This window comes from Salmo salar, chromosome ssa07, assembly GCF_905237065.1.
Source record: "Salmo salar chromosome ssa07, Ssal_v3.1, whole genome shotgun sequence".
NCBI classification, from domain to species: Eukaryota; Metazoa; Chordata; class Actinopteri; order Salmoniformes; family Salmonidae; genus Salmo; species Salmo salar.
Genome location: NC_059448.1, coordinates 16,873,504 through 16,892,626, shown reverse-complemented (window position 1 = coordinate 16,892,626; position 19,123 = coordinate 16,873,504). Strand labels below are relative to the sequence as shown.

The following is a 19,123-nucleotide window of genomic DNA, read 5'->3' as shown; positions in this document are numbered from 1 at the left end:
TGTACATTCAGTAAAACAGGCTGGCCATTAACCCCTGTACGTTCAGTAGAACAGGCTGGCCATTAACCCCTGTACGTTCAGTAGAACAGGCTGGCCATTAACCCCTGTACATTCAGTAAAACAGGCTGGCCATTAACCCCTGTACGTTCAGTAGAACAGGCTGGCCATTAACCCCTGTACGTTCAGTAGAACAGGCTGGCCAATAACCCCTGTACGTTCAGTAGAACAGGCTGGCCAATAACCCCTGTACGTTCAGTAGAACAGGCTGGCCATTAACCCCTGTATGTTCAGTAAAACAGGCTGGCCATTAATCTCTGTACGTTCAGTAAAACAGGCTGGCCAATAACCCCTGTACGTTCAGTAAAACAGGCTGGCCATTAACCCCTGTACGTTCAGTAGAACAGGCTGGCCATTAACCCCTGTACGTTCAGTAGAACAGGCTGGCCATTAACCCCTGTACATTCAGTAGAACAGGCTGGCCATTAACCCCTGTACGTTCAGTAAAACAGGCTGGCCATTAACCCCTGTACATTCAGTAAAACAGGCTGGCCATTAACCCCTGTACATTCAGTAAAACAGGCTGGCCAATAACCCCTGTACGTTCAGTAAAACAGGCTGGCCATTAACCCCTGTATGTTCAGTAAACCAGGCTGGCCATTAACCCCTGTACGTTCAGTAGAACAGGCTGACCATTAACCCCTGTATGTTCAGTAAAACAGGCTGGCCATTAACCCCTGTATGTTCAGTAAAACAGGCTGGCCATTAACCCCTGTACATTCAGTAAAACAGGCTGGCCATTAACCCCTGTATGTTCAGTAAAACAGGCTGGCCATTAACCCCTGTATGTTCAGTAAAACAGGCTGGCCATTAACCCCTGTACGTTCAGTAAAACAGGCTGGCCATTAACCCCTGTATGTTCAGTAAAACAGGCTGGCCATTAACCCCTGTACGTTCAGTAAAACAGGCTGGCCATTAACCCCTGTATGTTCAGTAAAACAGGCTGGCCATTAACCCCTGTACATTCAGTAAAACAGGCTGGCCATTAACCCCTGTATGTTCAGTAAAACAGGCTGGCCATTAACCCCTGTACGTTCAGTAGAACAGGCTGGCCATTAACCCCTGTATGTTCAGTAAAACAGGCTGGCCATTAACCCCTGTATGTTCAGTAAAACAGGCTGGCCATTAACCCCTGTATGTTCAGTAAAACAGGCTGGCCATTAACCCCTGTATGTTCAGTAAAACAGGCTGGCCATTAACCCCTGTACATTCAGTAAAACAGGCTGGCCATTAACCCCTGTATGTTCAGTAAAACAGGCTGGCCATTAACCCCTGTATGTTCAGTAAAACAGGCTGGCCATTAACCCCTGTACGTTCAAGCTCTTAAATGTCTATGTCATTATGACCTTCCTGGTTATTTAAATGAAGTATACATGAAAATAGAGCATGTAATTCTCTATGGAGCTGTTATGTCACATTTATGTAGTGGTTAAAGGTGTGTGATGTAGTTATGACTGACTATTCGCTGTTTGAATTACTTAATACGTAAGATGACCATGGTGTAACTATGGTGTCCTAAAATTCAATAAAATAATATGTGGGTCCTCCTACATTGTCCTTTGTCCCTATCCCCCAGGTCCAAACAACTCAATGAAGTGTTCATAATGTGTGCATGATCCGTGGAGTTAATTTATGCCGCCATTGTTGTCTTCCAGACGATGTAAACTGGCAACGTGTATGGCACACGTTCCTCGCAAACTCTGATGACTCGTGCCTTTTGGATGCCCCAAACAAAACTGGCATAGAGGCAATTTCTGTCTTTTAAATTGACAAAGTTCAAATGTTTCATACTTAGTGTATGGGTACTGTGGGGCTATTCTCTAATCCAGTGACATTACAATTTACCTTCATGTTTTATTTCTTCTGACTAAATCTTACCTTTTTGTTTATTTCTAAATGTTTTATTTACTTTAGGAAATAACAGGTGCAAACTTTGTACCTAGTGCAAAAATGTAGTAAATCTGGGCTAATATGGTTTGTGTCACAGTGGAATTTAGAACAACGCATAAATACACTTCCAGTCTGGGACCAACCTAAGACTTTACATTTACGTCATTTAGTAGACGCTCTTATCCAGAGCGATTTAGTGAGTACTGGTCCCCCATGGGAATCAAACCCACAACCCTGGCATTGCAAGCGCCATGCTCTACCAACTGAGCCACTTGGGATCAGACAAATCCATTTGTATTCAGATAATGACATGGATTTTTTAAAAGGAACCAATTAAACTTTGGTGTAACATTGGTATTGAAACATACCCTATATAACCATGCTTAGACATGTCCACATACGTTATGTATGTCTGAGTGAATTGACAAAGTCACTGATGAAGATGAGATGGGCCTACTTCTTACCCATCACGAGTGGTCGATGCCAATGGCATATTTCTTTATGTTCTACCTAGAGTCCACGTTAAATGATTTCCTTATTCTTTGGCCCTGCTTCGTCAAGTGGACTAATTAAACAAGTGGGCCACCTGTTACCAGTACAGGAGAGGACATCTGGCTGAACAAAGGAAACAATTACAGGCTTGATATAAACATAACTAAAGCGTGGAGGATGCAAGCCATGTCTACGTAGAGCTTTATTAGGAGTATGATTGGAGGCATTACTGCCACAAACGGCTCTGCTCCATTTCACCAAACCTAGACTAGGATTAAGTATGTGATAGACATGTTGTCAAACATCTTTACATTTTTTTCGATTGGTAATTAATCGCAGACAGTCTTTTTTTAACTTCAGGTTTCTTTGTTTCCATGTGGGTCCTGTTTAATCCAAGCCTATATGACAAATGCTGAGCAGCACTCTGTCTGCTTTCCACATAATTATGGCATAGAAACTGCTGGTGATACTTTGCATATAGATTTTATGATGGGCTCTTTATTTCCGTTGGTAAACAAAAAAACTTCCAAAACATGTACTACACATAAAAATGTATTTGCCAGTTTAAATGATCTACAATATGCATCTAGTAAGTGTGTTGGAATTGCCTTAGGACATTCATTATATTTCCAACAATGTTTTATTAATTCTAACACAGTTACAGTGGGCTCCAAAATTACTGGCACCCCTGACTGGCAATGCACAAATAATACTTAAACAAATATAAACAATATAATTATAGAGATAAACTCAAAATACCAACATGTGAGAAATACTGTACTTTATTAATGTTTCAATGGAACCAACCAAAATAATTTATTGATTTAATTAAAAATCAATGTCCTCCAAAGCAAGGTTTCACAATTAATGGCACCCTTAAAGATTATTGTAAATAACATCTACCAAAATTAAACCACAAATTAAATTCCACTTATTTAAGTTTATCTAAGTCTTAAGGAACTATATTGAGCCATTACATCACTTCCTGTTTCACTAGGGTATAAAAATGAGGTAACACACATGCAATATCCCGCTGTCATCCAACACCATGAAGAAAACAAAATAACTGGCAGTTCAAAAGAGACAGATGGTCGTAGACCTTCATAAATCTGGTCATGGCTACAAGAAGATCCACAAACGATTGAATATACCACTGAGCACTGTCAGGGCAATTATAAAAAAATGCTAAAGATATGGAACAGTTGAAAACCTCATGGATAGAGGACGGAAATGCATTTTGCCCCCCAGGATAGGGAGGAGGATGGTGAGAGAAGCAACAAAACCCCCAAGAATCACTGTGAAAGAATTGCAGGCCTTGGTGGCGTCTTGGGGTCACCAGGTTTCAAATAGCACCATCAGACGCCACCTCCACAACCACAGGCTCTTTGGAAGGGTTGCCAGAAGAAAGCCCTTTCTGACCCCAAGACACAGACGCAAGCGCTTGGAGTTTGCCAAACGTAATTTAAATGATGACTGGAAGAAGGTGCTCTGATCAGATGAGACCAAAATTGAACGTTTTGGTCAGATACAGCATCGGCATGTTTGGCGTCGAAACAGATGCATACAAGGAGAGGCACCTCATACCCACGGTGAAATATGGAGGGGGGTCAGTGATGTGTTGGGGCTGTTTTAATTCCAGAGGTCCAGGGGCACTGGTTAAGGTTGATGGCATAATGAATTCCACCAAGTATCATGCAATTTTGGCTGACAATCTGGTTGCCTCTACCAGAAGGCTGGGACTTGGCCGTAGGTGGACTTTCCAACAAGACAATGACCCGAAACATACCTCAAGATCCACACAGAAATGGTTCTGTGACAACAAAATCAATGTTCTGCCATGGCCAGCTCAGTCGCCGGACCTCAATCCAATTAAAAATCTGTGGGCTGAGTGGAAGAGGGCAGTTGATAAGCGCAAACCCAAGAATGTGAAGGATCTTGAAAGGATCTGCATAGAGGAAGGGTCCAAAATCCCTCCAAATGTGTTCCTTAACCTTGTCAAACAGAGGAAAAGACTCCATGCTGTTATCCTTGCCAGAGGTGGTTGCACTAAGTACTAAATGAGGAGTGCCAATAATTATGAAACCTTGATTTTGGTTACATTTATTTTGTATCAAATAATTGTATGATTTTGGTTGGTTCCATTGAAACATTAATAAAGTACAGTATTTCTCACATGTTGGTATTTTGAGTTTATCTCTATAATATTATTGTTTATATTTTTCTAAGTATAATTTGTGCATTGCCAGTCAGGGGTGCCAGTAATTTTGGAGCCCACTGTATCTTCAAACAAAGAAAATGATAGCCAAAACAACCAACATGTCTCATCTCTATAAAAATGAAATATTTTGTGCCTTCTCACATAAGAGCAACCACATAAAACTTTCCATGACCAGCATGAATGTCATAGGTTCAAAAGTATATCCACAAACCTGCAATCTTTAAAATGCCATGGCTACTTGACAGAAAATGTGTGATTTAATCAACTGTTTTTTATGTAGGAAACAATGTTTGCTTGATACCAGTTGCTTTGAATCACATTCATTGAGGTGCAGTAAAGGTTATGTGGTTCTAAAAGTGGGTTTTCTACCTCAATACTCTCTCCATTAGCAGGTGGTTCTAAAAGTGGTGTTTCTTCTTCAATACTCTCTCCATTAGCAGGTGGTTGGAATGTCCCCCCTCGCAACTCTAGCAGCTGTATCAGAACCACTTTCTGGACTGGTCAGTGAAGGTATTGATTTGGCCTATTGTAGTTGGAAAAAAAAAAAGAGTGTAGAAATCCAATTAAAGCTGGATCTCCAAACAGTTAAGCCTAATCCAATCAAGACTACGAAATCTATCGATTTTTCGTTCCAAATCAATAAAGTGTGTGGTGCGTGCCGACTATCGACTCTTCAGTATGTGTGAGCGTGGTCCTTGACTTTCCTTTCTGTTGGCCTGAACCACATGAACAAGCCTAATTAACTAGGTTATGCTGTTTCAATAAATCAACTTTTATAACTTGTATTTCTATGTTTCATGATGTATGTCCCATGTTATTGCTGCCTTCACAAGTGCCCTTGTGCGATAAAGTATTTTCATAGGGTAGGTACCATTTCTTTGGTCAGTGTTTCCCAGGGGACCTTAATTAGGAAGGGACATGACAAATAATATAATAGCAGCCATAGACCTCTTCAGGGGTCATCACTAGGTACCACAGCCACAAAGTCATAATTATGGCTAAACCCTGCCTATTTCTTAAAATCTGATTTTAAACCAAACCCTAACCTTAACCATACTGCTAACCTTATGCCTAATCCTAACCTTAAATTACGTTTTTATGAATTTTTATAATATAGACCATGTTGATGTTGTGGCTGTGGTAACTAGTCATAACCCTGTTCAGGTGAGAGCTTCATTCTGAATGTACAGTGTGCTGTGCCATAGCTGCATTAATGTTTGAGGGCAACCATTTTGTGACCATTCTGTTTGAGAGTAAATAATAACCACTGCCATTTAGCAGTTCCTTTTATCCAAAGCGACTTAACAGTCATGAGTGCATACATTTAAGTATGGGTCGTCCCAGGAATCAAACACACTATCCTGGCGTAACAAGCACCATGCTCTACCAACAGAGCTACAGTGGACCATTTTGGGGTGTGGTCCATACTACTGTACATGCCATTTTCTTTACAAATTATATACTGTCTATACACACCACATATTTATATTCTGGATTCTGACACTCTTGATTGTTAATTTGATCTCTTCTGTCAGTTCTTGATTTCTAGTTTAGATTTTAGATTATTTGTGTATTTGTATTGTATTTGTGAGACATTCTACTGCCCTGTTGGAGCTAGTAACACAAGACATTCTACTGTACTGTTGGAGCTGGTAACATGAGATGTTCTACTGCCCTGTTGGAGCTAGTAACAGGAGACATTCTACTGCCCTGTTGGAGCTAGTAACATAAGACATTCTACTGCCCTGTTGGAGCTGGTAACATAAGACGTTCTACTGCCCTGTTGGAGCTAGTAACATAAGACATTCTACTGCCCTGTTGGAGCTGGTAACATAAGACATTCTACTGCCCTGTTGGAGCTAGTAACACAAGACATTCTGCTGCCCTGTTGGAGCTGGTAACATGAGATGTTCTACTGCCCTGTTGGAACTGGTAACATAAGACATTCTACTGCCCTGTTGGAACTGGTAACACAAGACATTCTACTGCCCTGTTGGAGCTAGTAACACAAGACATTCTGCTGCCCTGTTGGAGCTGGTAACATGAGATGTTCTACTGCCCTGTTGGAACTGGTAACATAAGACATTCTACTGCCCTGTTGGAACTGGTAACACAAGACATTCTACTGCCCTGTTGGAGCTGGTAACATAAGACATTCTACTGCCCTGTTGGAACTGGTAACACAAGACATTCTACTGCCCTGTTGGAGCTGGTAACATAAGACGTTCTACTGCCCTGTTGGAGCTAGTAACATAAGACAATCTACTGCCCTGTTGGAGCTGGTAACATAAGACATTCTACTGCCCTGTTGGAGCTAGTAACACAAGACATTCTACTGCCCTGTTGGAGCTGGTAACATGAGACATTCTACTGCCCTGTTGGAGCTGGTAACACAAGACATTCTACTGCCCTGTTGGAGCTGGTAACATAAGACATTCTACTGCCCTGTTGGAGCTGGTAACACAAGACATTCTACTGCCCTGTTGGAGCTGGTAACATAAGACATTCTACTGCCCTGTTGGAGCTGGTAACACAAGACATTCTACTGCCCTGTTGGAGCTGGTAACATAAGACATTCTACTGCCCTGTTGGAGCTGGTAACACAAGACATTCTACTGCCCTGTTGGAGCTGGTAACACAAGACATTCTACTGCCCTGTTGGAGCTGGTAACATAAGACATTCTACTGCCCTGTTGGAGCTGGTAACATAAGACATTCTACTGCCCTGTTGGAGCTGGTAACATAAGACATTCTACTGCCCTGTTGGAGCTGGTAACATAAGACAATCTACTGCCCTGTTGGCATTTCGCTGCACCTGCTATAACACCTGCAAATCTGTGTACGCAACCAATAAACTTTGATTCGATTTTTCTTGGAAGTTGCATGTTGACTTTGGTTATCAGTGTTTGTTTGTTTATCCTTGACAATATTCAGAATTGTATTGTGTAAGTTATGCCAAGGCAATAATGTATTTTGTTTTCAGTTCGTTGCAGATTATTCTGTGTGTTTTGAAAGGCTTTGGGGGTCCAAGCAGTATAGTGAATCAGACCCTTAAAGTAAGTATATTATCTTCAAGTAAATGATCTTCAAGTAAGTATAAATGGGCGTAGAACCTTCAATTTGAATACGATGTTGCAGTACTATTTAGAACAATAACAGTAATAAAATTATGCCATTTGTTGGCTGGTGCCTACATTTTCTGGACACAGATTTAGCCTAGTGTTAGACTAAAAAGCACGGTGAATGGAGAATCTCAGTTGAAATAGCTTTTTTATCTAGCACTAAGCTTAATCTGTGTCCGGGAAACAGGCACTTATTGTGTTGGTATTAACTAATCAGGTAGCTAACTTTAGCAGCATGCAGTAAGTGTTTCACAAAAAGAAGAGTTCAGATCTCACAATCCCCTTCTACGAGCATGGGGGCAAATGCATGCAAGAGGTTATTTGCACAACACACAAGGTATTATTTCCAATGGCCTTCTGTCTAAATGCCATGGACTCTGAATGCCAACAGTTCAGAACCACTGCCATTCATGTTTTACTGCTCAGTCCACCCACGGTTCACGTGGGTAACCCAGCTGCCTGAAAGAGGACAATGTGACCAGTTGGTGGCTTGGAATGTGGCAGGAGAGAGGTCTTTTCTACTGCCCTTTTAAATAACATGTTGGTACTTGTTTCTCAGAAGAAAAATCACTTGTTTTCTTGTCTGGCCTAACCAAGTAACAAAGCTGGTATTCTCTTGGTTGTTTGGGGATGTATAGTACAGTCTTCCCTGTGGCTCAGTTGGTAGAGCATGGTGTTTGCAACGCCAGCATGGTGTGTGCAACGCCAGGGTTGTGGGTTCGATTCCCACGGGGGGCCAGTACAAAAAAAAGTATATGCATGAAATGAAATGTATGCATTCACTACTGTAAGTCGCTCTGGATAAGAGCGTCTGCTAAATGACTGAAATGTAAATGTAATGTAACATGAATGTGCAGAAGTTGACCATATGACTTTTGTAGTTTTATCAAATGTTTATATGGAACTTAGGTAAGACAAGTTGAAACACTCAAGAATACAAGTAAACTTCAGCCAGCACTGCGTCACAACAGAGCATAACAACCGCTGGCTGACTCTGAGACGTTACAAAAGAATGATGCTCCTGTTCTCAAGATTAATCCAGGCGGAAGGGGTGTGTGTGTGTGTGTGTGTGTGTGTGTGTGTTTGTGTTGCATGTGTGAGAAAAAGAAAGAGACAGACATACACACGCACACACAGACTGAGAGAAAGCTGGTTGGGTATATGAGGGAGTCTGGACACACTCAGTGGTCGTGTTGTAGCCTTCCCATAATGCAGTCTGTCAGGTAGGATTGGCTTACATGTAGCACAGCATGCCACTTGTGACTGATCTCTCCTTGATTAGGTGTCTCATCCTCCACTGAGCTGCGTCCGATGAAGGTAGCAAACACAACAATGGCTGGACAGAAAGCAACAGACAGTGCCATCAAATGGCAGCTATGTTACGATATGTCAGCTAGGACCTGGTGGATGGTAAGTTCTGGTTTCTTTCTCTCTCACTATCTCTGTATGTTGCTGTCGTTCTACCTTTACATTTTTGTTATTTAGCCGACACTCTTATCCAGAGCGACCTACGGTTAGCAACTTACAGTTACTCCCTCTCTTTTACATCCTGTTTTGACCAGGCTGAACGTTGCTGTGAGTTGTTCTTTTCAGCTGCAAGTATGATTGAATTTAAAGGGCATTTATGTATTTTTATTTATTCATTTATGTGTTTTTCTTGCTATACTTTATTTACTTTGCCACCATGGCATTTTTTTGCCTTTACCTCCCTTATCTCACATAATTTGCTCACATTGTATATAATCTTTTTTTTTTTCTTTTTTTTTCTACTGCATCATTGATTGTATGTTGTTTATTCCATGTGTAACTCTGTGTTTTTGTATGTTGTCGAACTGCTTTGCTTTATCTTGGCCAGGTCGCAATTGTAAATGAGAACTTGTTCTCAACTTGCCTACCTGGTTAAATAAAGGTGAAATAAATAAATAAAATAAATAAATAAATAAAATGTCAGGTATTAGTTAGCCCAAATTGATATTCGTTGGCCCAAGTTGCCCAAATAGCTTTTTTTGAGAGGCAATACATTTTGAAGTAAGTCTGACCGCTTGCACCGCTGCTGTATTATACTTCGCTACAATACCTGTCAGTATGTTAGACCTCATTCTCTTTTGAGCTGTGACACTGTGTCAGTGACGGCCTGTCTACAGGTCAAGCCTGAGCAGCTTTTAGAAGGGCTACGTTTGAAACGGTTTTTGGCAATGGTTCTTTACTGTAACAGACAGGTTACAGCTACAGCGCTTCGTAATCAGCTTGTTGACCAGCCAGCGATCACACTTCTCCAAACGCTGTACTTGTTTGGATGACTAAGTCAAGCAATCACTGATGAGCTTACTGGAACTTGACATGCCGAGTGGCTGCTATAATGAGAACAACGGTGGTGGTCTTTGTGTAAGTGTGAAACAGCCCTCTCTAGCACTTTAATGTATTTTAGTGAGCACCCCTGGGTTGGCTACAGAATACAATTACCTCCCTGTCCCAAGTCCTATCGCTCCTCCTAAACTTTGCTTAGCAACTGCTCAGGTTTTCATTGTTATCCTTTTTATGTCATGTTTCCGGTTTCCTAGAAATCCTGGTTGGAGGATTCCAGATTTTCTGTTTATTCCCTTCTGATTTGGTGTCAACCCTATTTATGATATTGTACATCCGCAGGCTAGATTTGCTTTCCTGTTCATGTGTTTCTCCAGATGGATATTATTATTGGATTTGATCAGTGTGCTGGATGTAATATACCAAATGAATGAAAAGTTTTCCTCCTACCTGAAGAAGGGGTGGAAAGAATTGACAGTGTAGATAAATGAGGGGACGTTGGACGGGAGACATTTTTTACAATTTTCTATGGCTATGACGAGATACCGAGGAGTTTGTGTTTCTGCCATGAGAGCTTTCCTCCAGTTCACCTCGACTGTTGTTCTGCCATGTGAGCCTTCCTCCAGTTCACCTCTACTATGTTCATTTAGCGATCTGAGACAAAAGGCAGTTGTACCCATGCATTTCCCAGGGTGAAGGAAGTCGTGTAGGGGGAAGTTGCCCCTAGACACTGATCGTAGGTCAGTTTTGCATTTCCCCCGCTAATGGTTAAGGGGAGGGGAAGCTGACCTCCAGAGCAAAGGAATTTACATCTGTGGTTTGACATTTTATTCTACTAAAGCTCATTTGTCCAGCTTGTTTTGTGTCTAGGTCTAGGACAATAGGAGATCAATTCTGAGGTCCAGTTTATTTAGAAATGTATTCCTAACAGTGTCAAACCTCACAATGGGATACAGACCATAGCCTGCTTTTGACGGAATTGTGTCATTCCACATAGTGGATTTCTGCACTGTGCTTTCATGTCTGTTTGATGTTGACACTTGAATTAGGATTTGTCAGTCCCAAGCTACTGTTGTGCCAAACTCACGGTATAGTTATCACAATCAAGAACACTGGCGCCTCCTACTGGAATAGAAAATGAAATACAATGAACCTCCCCTCATTCTACAATGCATGTACATCCACTGTCATTACACTGTACTTACATAGGCAGTAGCATGTTATTACTATGGTATAAAGTTTATGTATTGTAAAGTGAGAACTTATCCATATACCAATAATTCATTTTTTTTGTCAGTTTAGTAGTCTTGTTAGGGTTAGGGAAGGCTTTTGATGATGTAATATCCACACTGGGTTTGCAGTTCAACATCAATACAAAGTTAAAATGAGAGACTATGAGAGAGACCTTTTCTTACGTTTTTCTTCGCCACTGCAATAGACTATTTCAGAAAGTATGTGCGATGTAATCCCACACCACACCACTGGGGGACGATATTCACAAAGATAAGACAGATATTTAAAATCGGATAGGGTTGCAGTCGATAGTGTTTTTAACCATCAAGTCTGTCAATGATCAGAAAAATCACTGCTGAAAATGGTGGTCAATTAATCAATTGAATTATGATTTTAATTTTCACATTCCTAAAAAAACAGGTTTAACATGATTCATTTTCTTGTCTGATACACTTATGACTCTTTCGCAATCTTCCTTGTCTGTTCTCCAAGTCAGTGTTGTTGTCTGGCACACTATTTGGCTCCTTGTATAGTCTACAGGCCAAGTTTGACACCAGCAGGGCTCTCTTTCCCCTCTCCTTTCTCTCCTCCAATCCATGAATCTGGTCCAAATCTCCCCAGCAACTGCAACTGCAACTGCTGACCTAATTTCCATGCTTTCTATCTCTGTGCTAGGCCTACTTGCTATACAATTCTGTTGATTCATCAATGTATTTCTCAATATACTCCACCTATCTTTTTAGCATTATATCGATATACACCAGTCCTCCTGGTAACTTTTTCTCTGTCTTTCATGAATTCAAATTCACACACACACACACACGAACACACGAAAGGTCTAAAGATGGGCACCAATGCGTAGATGTATCTATTGTAACATTGAGGGCGCAAAATATAACACGGGAGAATTACAAGCAACATGTTCGGCAAAAATAACACTTTGTGAAGTGTTGTCTTTTTGCATGGACCTTTATCTTGTTTTGTATGAGTGTTGTTAGAGTACAGTGAGTGTACAGTGTTTGAAAACAATATAATTTACCGAAAATGTACAATAGAAAGGCCCTGATAGTAGCTGTCGAATGCGACTTGGAGTTGATGGTTTCAAATGAACAATGGACATTCGAATGTAGGATTGTTTTATGAAGTCTTAGTGAATAATCCTTATCAAAATATTATGCAACGACATTACATGGTTAAACTCAGCATGCACTTTGATCAAAAGGCAACATATTAATCACATCTATATTGCCAACATATGTCCAACGGCCAATAGAACAAGGTTCAGTGACTTTGAGTCACTGAAATATTCATGTCGCCGTCCACTGGAGCGTTTTGTAAGGCGTGACCAAATACATATGGGTTGACATAAGCACAATATATATTATCATTGAAAACGATGTTTTACATTTGCATACAGTAGGCTATAGCAGAAGACCATATACACCGCATTTAATGCAAACAAAAAAATACATGTAAAAACTGTGGGCACGTTGTGCGTAATGCGTGCGTAAAATGGGTAAAAAACATAAATTAATGTGAAGATGTGAAAATGTTATTTCGGCTACGTCTTAGATTTTGTCGCACCTTATTCTTGCATTTATCGAGAAATAATTGCGTGCCAAAAATACTCCTAATAAAAAGTTGTCTAGATAGTGTCAAAACACACAGCATTTCTAATAGAGTTGCCTACTGTGAAAGAGGCAGTATGAAAACTCACATTTTTCCTCATGAAATATGTTCTCTCATGAAAATGTTCTCAAGTTCACTCTCAGCGGAGTCAGTGTACCAATGGGTAGGTGTCGATTTATACTCCGGTTCCCTCTTCATAAGAAGGGAAGGACTGCTTTAAAAAAAAAAAAAGCTTAGGCGGTGAAATCAGATAAGGACAATGGTAAAAGTTCTTTATTACCGGTAACCTATTTATCGTAGCTAGGCTGCGTAAAACATGTGTTTGCCAGATAGGGATACATTTTGAGAGCACATGTTTTAACATATAGCGCTAGTTTAGTTAATTTGCCTCTGAGTTTTTGCAGAGTGCATTCTTCCCCTGCATGCATGTCAGGGACTATATCAAGGACAATATCAAGAAGTAATTGAATAAAGCAGCCTTATTTGCTCTTATAGCGGTATTTCTGAACAATCAATGTTAATTGGCAAATGGAATATTGTTGCATTGATTGAAGGTCTGTGCAAAACACTTAAATTATATAGCATATACATATTTGTTTTCATTTCGGAGTTATACAAGTTATATAGAACAAATAAATAACTTTCTAATCAGCTTTATTATATTAGACGGTTAGATTCAGTGACCTCTCTAGGCCATATCCATGTTCTGTTGGGCATTTGTATTTATGTCCGTCCTTTGGGGCTATATTCACTTAGCCTATCATTCATTAAGCATTTCTAATTAAATGAAATTATTTAATTATAAAACATTGAACTACAATGTATAAAACAAAATGCAGAGTCTGTGGACTGTATAAATCCTGTCACAGTCCATTATCCATTATCATTTGGAGTCACCCAAGCCTGACCTTCCCTACTGTATTGGTCCAGAGAATAATGATGCAATTGCCTCATATAGAATATGAATGATTTGCATATTAAGGAAATACTTCACCAAGAGTAGTTATTTAAGCCTAGTTCAAATCAATAAACGACAGTAGCCTCACTGTTGGTAGCCTTTAGTACAATTTGAAAACTATTATAAATGATGGGCTGTAAAAACCAAAAAAGTACCTGGTATAATAATCATGGTAATATGCTAATAATAGTATGCCTATTAAAAGCAGTTTCATAAAGAGTATTATTATTATTATTAGTGGCCAGTAGGCTATAGCCTATAATATAATAACATTGTGTTATGATTATATGTCTAATTGACATATTAACAAACAAACAAATATTTGGTTTCCTTGTAACCACAGATAACATAAATTAACTCACATCGATAACCACTGACTAACCACAACTTCTGCCAGTCCAGCAGTTTGCAGCCTGTGATGTATTGCAACAAACACTGAGTAGCGAGCGGAAGTGAAGGGTCTACAAGCGGAGTCGTGAGGCCGCCGCGGCACTGACCAATGAGAGGCGAGAATCCAAGTTCTAGTGCGGAGCTCTCTTTGGCTGCGCAGAGCGGCACAGAGAAGGCAGTCAGATAGGGAAAGTGTGGCGTAGACCTGCCCAGTTCCGAAAACTCAGCCTCTTCTGGATCGCATTCAACAACAACTGAACAACCCAAAACCTATCCAAAAGTAAGACTTGAAGAGGAAGGAAGATTTTGGGGGGGGGGCGACTTGATTTTACGCGCATTTCTGCCAAGAATTCTCTTCCGTTTTTTTTTTGCAAGCACTATCAAGAAAAAAAGCCTGAATAGCACAAAGTTGAACGTGAGAAATGTGAAGGCACCGGCTTGTGTTTCACCCAGGTTCCAGGATCCCCCTTTAAATCCATGCAATACAGTGCAATGGTACGTGAACGTGGATTATTATTACAATAATGTGTCATTTTACAACTGTTACAACATCGCCTTTTCCTACTGTTGACTTGCTCTTCACTGCAACCCGGTCTGGTTGAGCAGGAATAGAATTATGTCAATGACAACTGGACAAGACCCGTTAACAGATATGCAAATGCTTTTCATTGGTCGGAGGAGCGCCCAAAGAAAATGTATTGGCACACATACTGCGTTAACCTCCCCTGCCCCCTTGTGTGGCAATGAACTTCATTCGTAATGTATAGAGCAATTCTATAGGAGATTACAGAGGCAAGGCGTTTACAACAATGTCTAGTTTTCTGCGAACGAAAAAGTGCACATTTGTAGGGATAATTGTTCTAATTTACACCATATTTATATCATTGCTATATAGTCCAATAATGAGCCGTAACTTCCGTGTAAAGGAAAAGGTTAACAACACGATGTTCCTCCGCGTGCAATGAAAAACAGGTTTACGTGCCATTGGCGAAGTTGTCGAGAATACTTTTACGCATAATCGCTTTTTACTCTCTCAGGATTAATAATGAAACATTGTTTACTATTTGTTTGACACAAAATGGTAGTTTGGGCCAGTACATGTATATTACTGTGGAGTTGGAGCGAAGAGTCGTTGACAGGCTGCCCTCTGCGCTGTTCCAGTAGTTCCTAAATGGTGGATCTGGATGACTAGTCGGTTGTGGTGTTGGAAAATGTTGTTATCTCGTTTATGTGGAGGGTCGTGCGGAAATTGTAATGACCTCAGGTGTGTCAGAGTTTTGGAACCAGTCCACTGTTTATCCAAATTACATCAGAACCATGCGCCACCGTGACATACCACGGTTTCAACAGTTTCCTGTAACTGGCATAGTTAAGAAAGGCCATATGCTATATATTTGCCGACATTTAAAGTGGCAATATACAGTTGCTACATCAATTTATGGACATATACATTTATGATATGTACCCATTGATTCTTGAAGAATATACTTTATGAATGCCTCACGAGCTTAGTTCAACTGTCGTGCCTCATCAGAACCCAGAACCCAAAAGCTGTTTTTACTCCAATGTTTGTAAAGAATGTACTCGTAAACAAACATTATATAACCTCAATACATGGTTAAAACTATAATGTTGATATCATGGATGGCCAGTCCTTGTATCCATAGCCCAGTCTATGAATTTGAGAGTGGTTACATTTCTTCAGGTCTTTCACTGAGCTTTTTGTAGATACAGGGGTGGGGAGCCAGAGGTATCAGGCAATAAGAATTAGGTTACTTGAAATTCTAAACTATTTTCAGTTTTATTAAAGGTGTGCCATCAAGGCAAATCAAGTTACTTTTGTTGCAATTTCAACATGTATTGTAAGTAGAGGGGGCCATTGTATATATTGTGGAGTGAGTGAGAAATGCATTTTAGAAGTTTATTATACGCTATATTGGGCATTTCTATTGGATTTTCTGTTACATATGCCTGTATACTGTAAAGGAAAATGAACGACCCGGTGAAAGCTGTATGTAAAACAGAGTACGAATAATGTCTCGAGTCCTTACTGTATCCGTGAGGGGAATTTTCCATTGCGATTCTTTTTGAACGGGGCGCTGGTCCAAAGTCTTCCGCTCATAAAATCATAACTCATAGAGGGGGGGTCGTTTTATGCTGTGTTTTCTGAGGGAAACGAAAAGGTGGGCTAGTGGAAATGGAATGCGTTTGTTGGAGGAGGAGGAGGAGGAGTATAGACTATGACTGTGTAATTAAGTGAGAGAAAACATATTGGGGAAGGATTTGTTAGTATCGTGCAGACTGAGGGTGTACAGGTCGGTAGTATAGGCTATCAAGTTTGAACAAGAAGTGTGTGGAATCTGAAATTCAGCGCTTTCTGTGCTTTTCACAATGCTTTCATGAATTAACTTCTCACATTATAAAGCGCACTGTTCCAGAAAAGCGGGTTTTCTTTTTAACTTCATTCACCGGCTCGGATTGAGATAGCCATATAGGGATTCAATGTGCTGCTTTGGAAAAGAATAGCCTGTCTGCCGTATCGTCTCCATGATCGTCTCCATTTAAACTGAGAACAGAGGATTTTTTTGGACCTCCACAATCTAACTGATGTTCTTGTATAACACCTTTGCGCGTATAACTTCTCCACAATCTTGCATGGTGTTTTACGGGCAAGGAGGAATGGCGCGATAAAGTGGTAGCCTATACCTGGCATTCAGAAGAATCAATCGAAGTACCTATTTTGTGTACACTGCTGGCTCATGATGTACTCTCCGATTTGTCTTACTCAGGTATATGGAATGATTTTAAGTTTTGATTTCTTATTATCGATTATGTGCCTTTATTATATACGCTAGTGCCGCGCAATTTATTGAGTCGCCCTATCTTAGTTATAAGATATCTTAGTTATAAGATAGTCACTTGCACTACCAGACGACTATCGACAAAACAATGCTTTGAAAATGGTCGTGTTTTGTATAAAACTATAGTTCATATACTGCTTATCTTTTGTAGCAGCCATTGGTTTTGTGTAACTTTTGGTATGGATATGATTTTCACCTGGTCTTACGCGTGTTGATTAAAAGTGCACGAAATAGGTTGTGTTATAGGATGACAAGTTCATTTTGAGTTAGAAAGAACATGTGTGTTACCAGTGAGAGAGAACCCCCCCCCCCAAAGAGTATATGTGTAGTACCACCATGTGTATTCGACATAAACTACAGTAAAAGTCATCTTCCAAAATGCCGTGATCATAATCATGCTATCAGATGAAATTATACAAAACTGCATTCCTTTGTCCCGTGTCTCATGTGTAATCTGAAACAAATCAACAGATTACCCTTTAACCAAATTATATTATTATTATTATATATATTTAGATGACCCCAATTTGGTTATGGCCAGGTAATATTATAAAATCAAAATAATCATTGTGCGTATCAGGAGAGAGTTTCACTCAGTTGAGCTGCATGGGAGCCACTTGCAGTGAATGAAGATGAAAACAATGATAGTGGTTAGACAGAGTAGCATGGCTTTTGGCTGACTCAATTCGACTGTTTATATTTTACTTGGCATAAGTAAGTGATTGACTGAGATGTGGTTTAGTTTGTGCTTAAGAGGATTGGGCTTTTATGGCCTCAACTGAAGTTCACTGCACAAGGCCCTTGCCAACTCATTTGTCTTACACAGCATCACATGCAATTCCAAGGCTTACCTTAGAAATGTTGCGTAGCTAAACCTTAATTCTAGTGCAAACTCGGCTTACTTTCTTATATGAAGGGAAGCAGTTTCTGAGTTTTAATTGGTTGCTGTGTAATTACAATTTATTCAAATGTAGCAAATCGGACATTTTATGCCATTATGGTCCCTTTGTAAGTAAAGCTAATTCATGTAATGAATTATATATCTTTCTGTTACTGTTATTGGCAATATTGTTAAAAAACTAACTTCACTTTTATAACAACTAATGTCTTGCTTAAAATGTACTATCACTTCACAGCAATATTGACTATATTACATTTTTTTTCTTCTAAAGACTCAAAAAACGTAGCTTTTAATCTTTCAGAAACTCGCCTTCTAAAGCAAAAGGGCTATAACAACATCAGTTCATACTGTTAAAAATGTAATGAGTTGTTATTAACGACCGATTTTGCTTCAGTGTTTTAGTTAAGCGCCCAAAGTCGCGTTTTATTGGCACGTGACAGTGCAGAGCAACGATGTGGCTTTCTCTGAGCAACACCATGCGAGTAGCATGAGAGCCTAGATACAGGAGGGAGTGGATCTCTGTGGTTTTCCCAGAGGCGTCTGCCTGCCTACACAAAGAACAATATGTGGTTTAACTCCTCCAAAGCCCTTTTCAAAAGAGCTGTCTCACAGTTTTTGAGTTTGAAATGTTAATGACTTAAACATTCTGATGTTTACATTTTTGCTGTTTATTCAGCCCAAAAAGGTATAATATTTACATTTTACATTTATGTCATTTAGCAGACGCTCTTATCCAGAGCGACTTACAAATTGGTGCATTCACCTTATGATATGGGATTGCTTTGTTATTTATTGTTTATGTTAAAAGTGTATTAAAACACTTTAGGCTGGCCATAGATTTATCTAAACTTAAACTTATTTGCAATAAAGTTGGTTTTATACATAGGAATTTGAATCATTAAACATCTAATTCTTTTCATAATAATTTGTCTTAGTCAAAATGACATGCTCCTTGGCATTGCACTTTGCAGTCAAACAAGCTACCTATAGACAGGCCTACATTTATGAGGAAAAACAAATCTAACCTACCTACCTAAAGTGGATTTAGAAAGGATTTAATTTCTGCTT

At 39.8% G+C, this 19,123-nt stretch overlaps 1 protein-coding gene across 13 annotated transcripts in view; it reads left to right on the top strand.

Moving 5' to 3' along the window:
* Window positions 1-8,981: 8,981 nt before the first annotated feature.
* The window catches only part of LOC106608626 (nuclear factor 1 B-type), a 98,113-nt gene continuing 87,971 nt past the window's right edge, over window positions 8,982-19,123 (top strand). For 2 of the 13 annotated variants that reach the window (XM_045721612.1, XM_045721608.1), the window contains exon 1: window positions 8,982-9,189. In XM_045721612.1, coding sequence (XP_045577568.1) covers window positions 9,091-9,189 — 99 coding nt within the window. In that variant the 5' untranslated portion in view covers window positions 8,982-9,090. Of the gene's footprint in view, window positions 9,190-14,414; window positions 14,789-16,440; window positions 17,083-19,123 lie in introns of those variants that run through there. The other 11 variants (XM_045721609.1, XM_045721615.1, XM_045721611.1 and 8 more) reach the window with 9 other exon arrangements.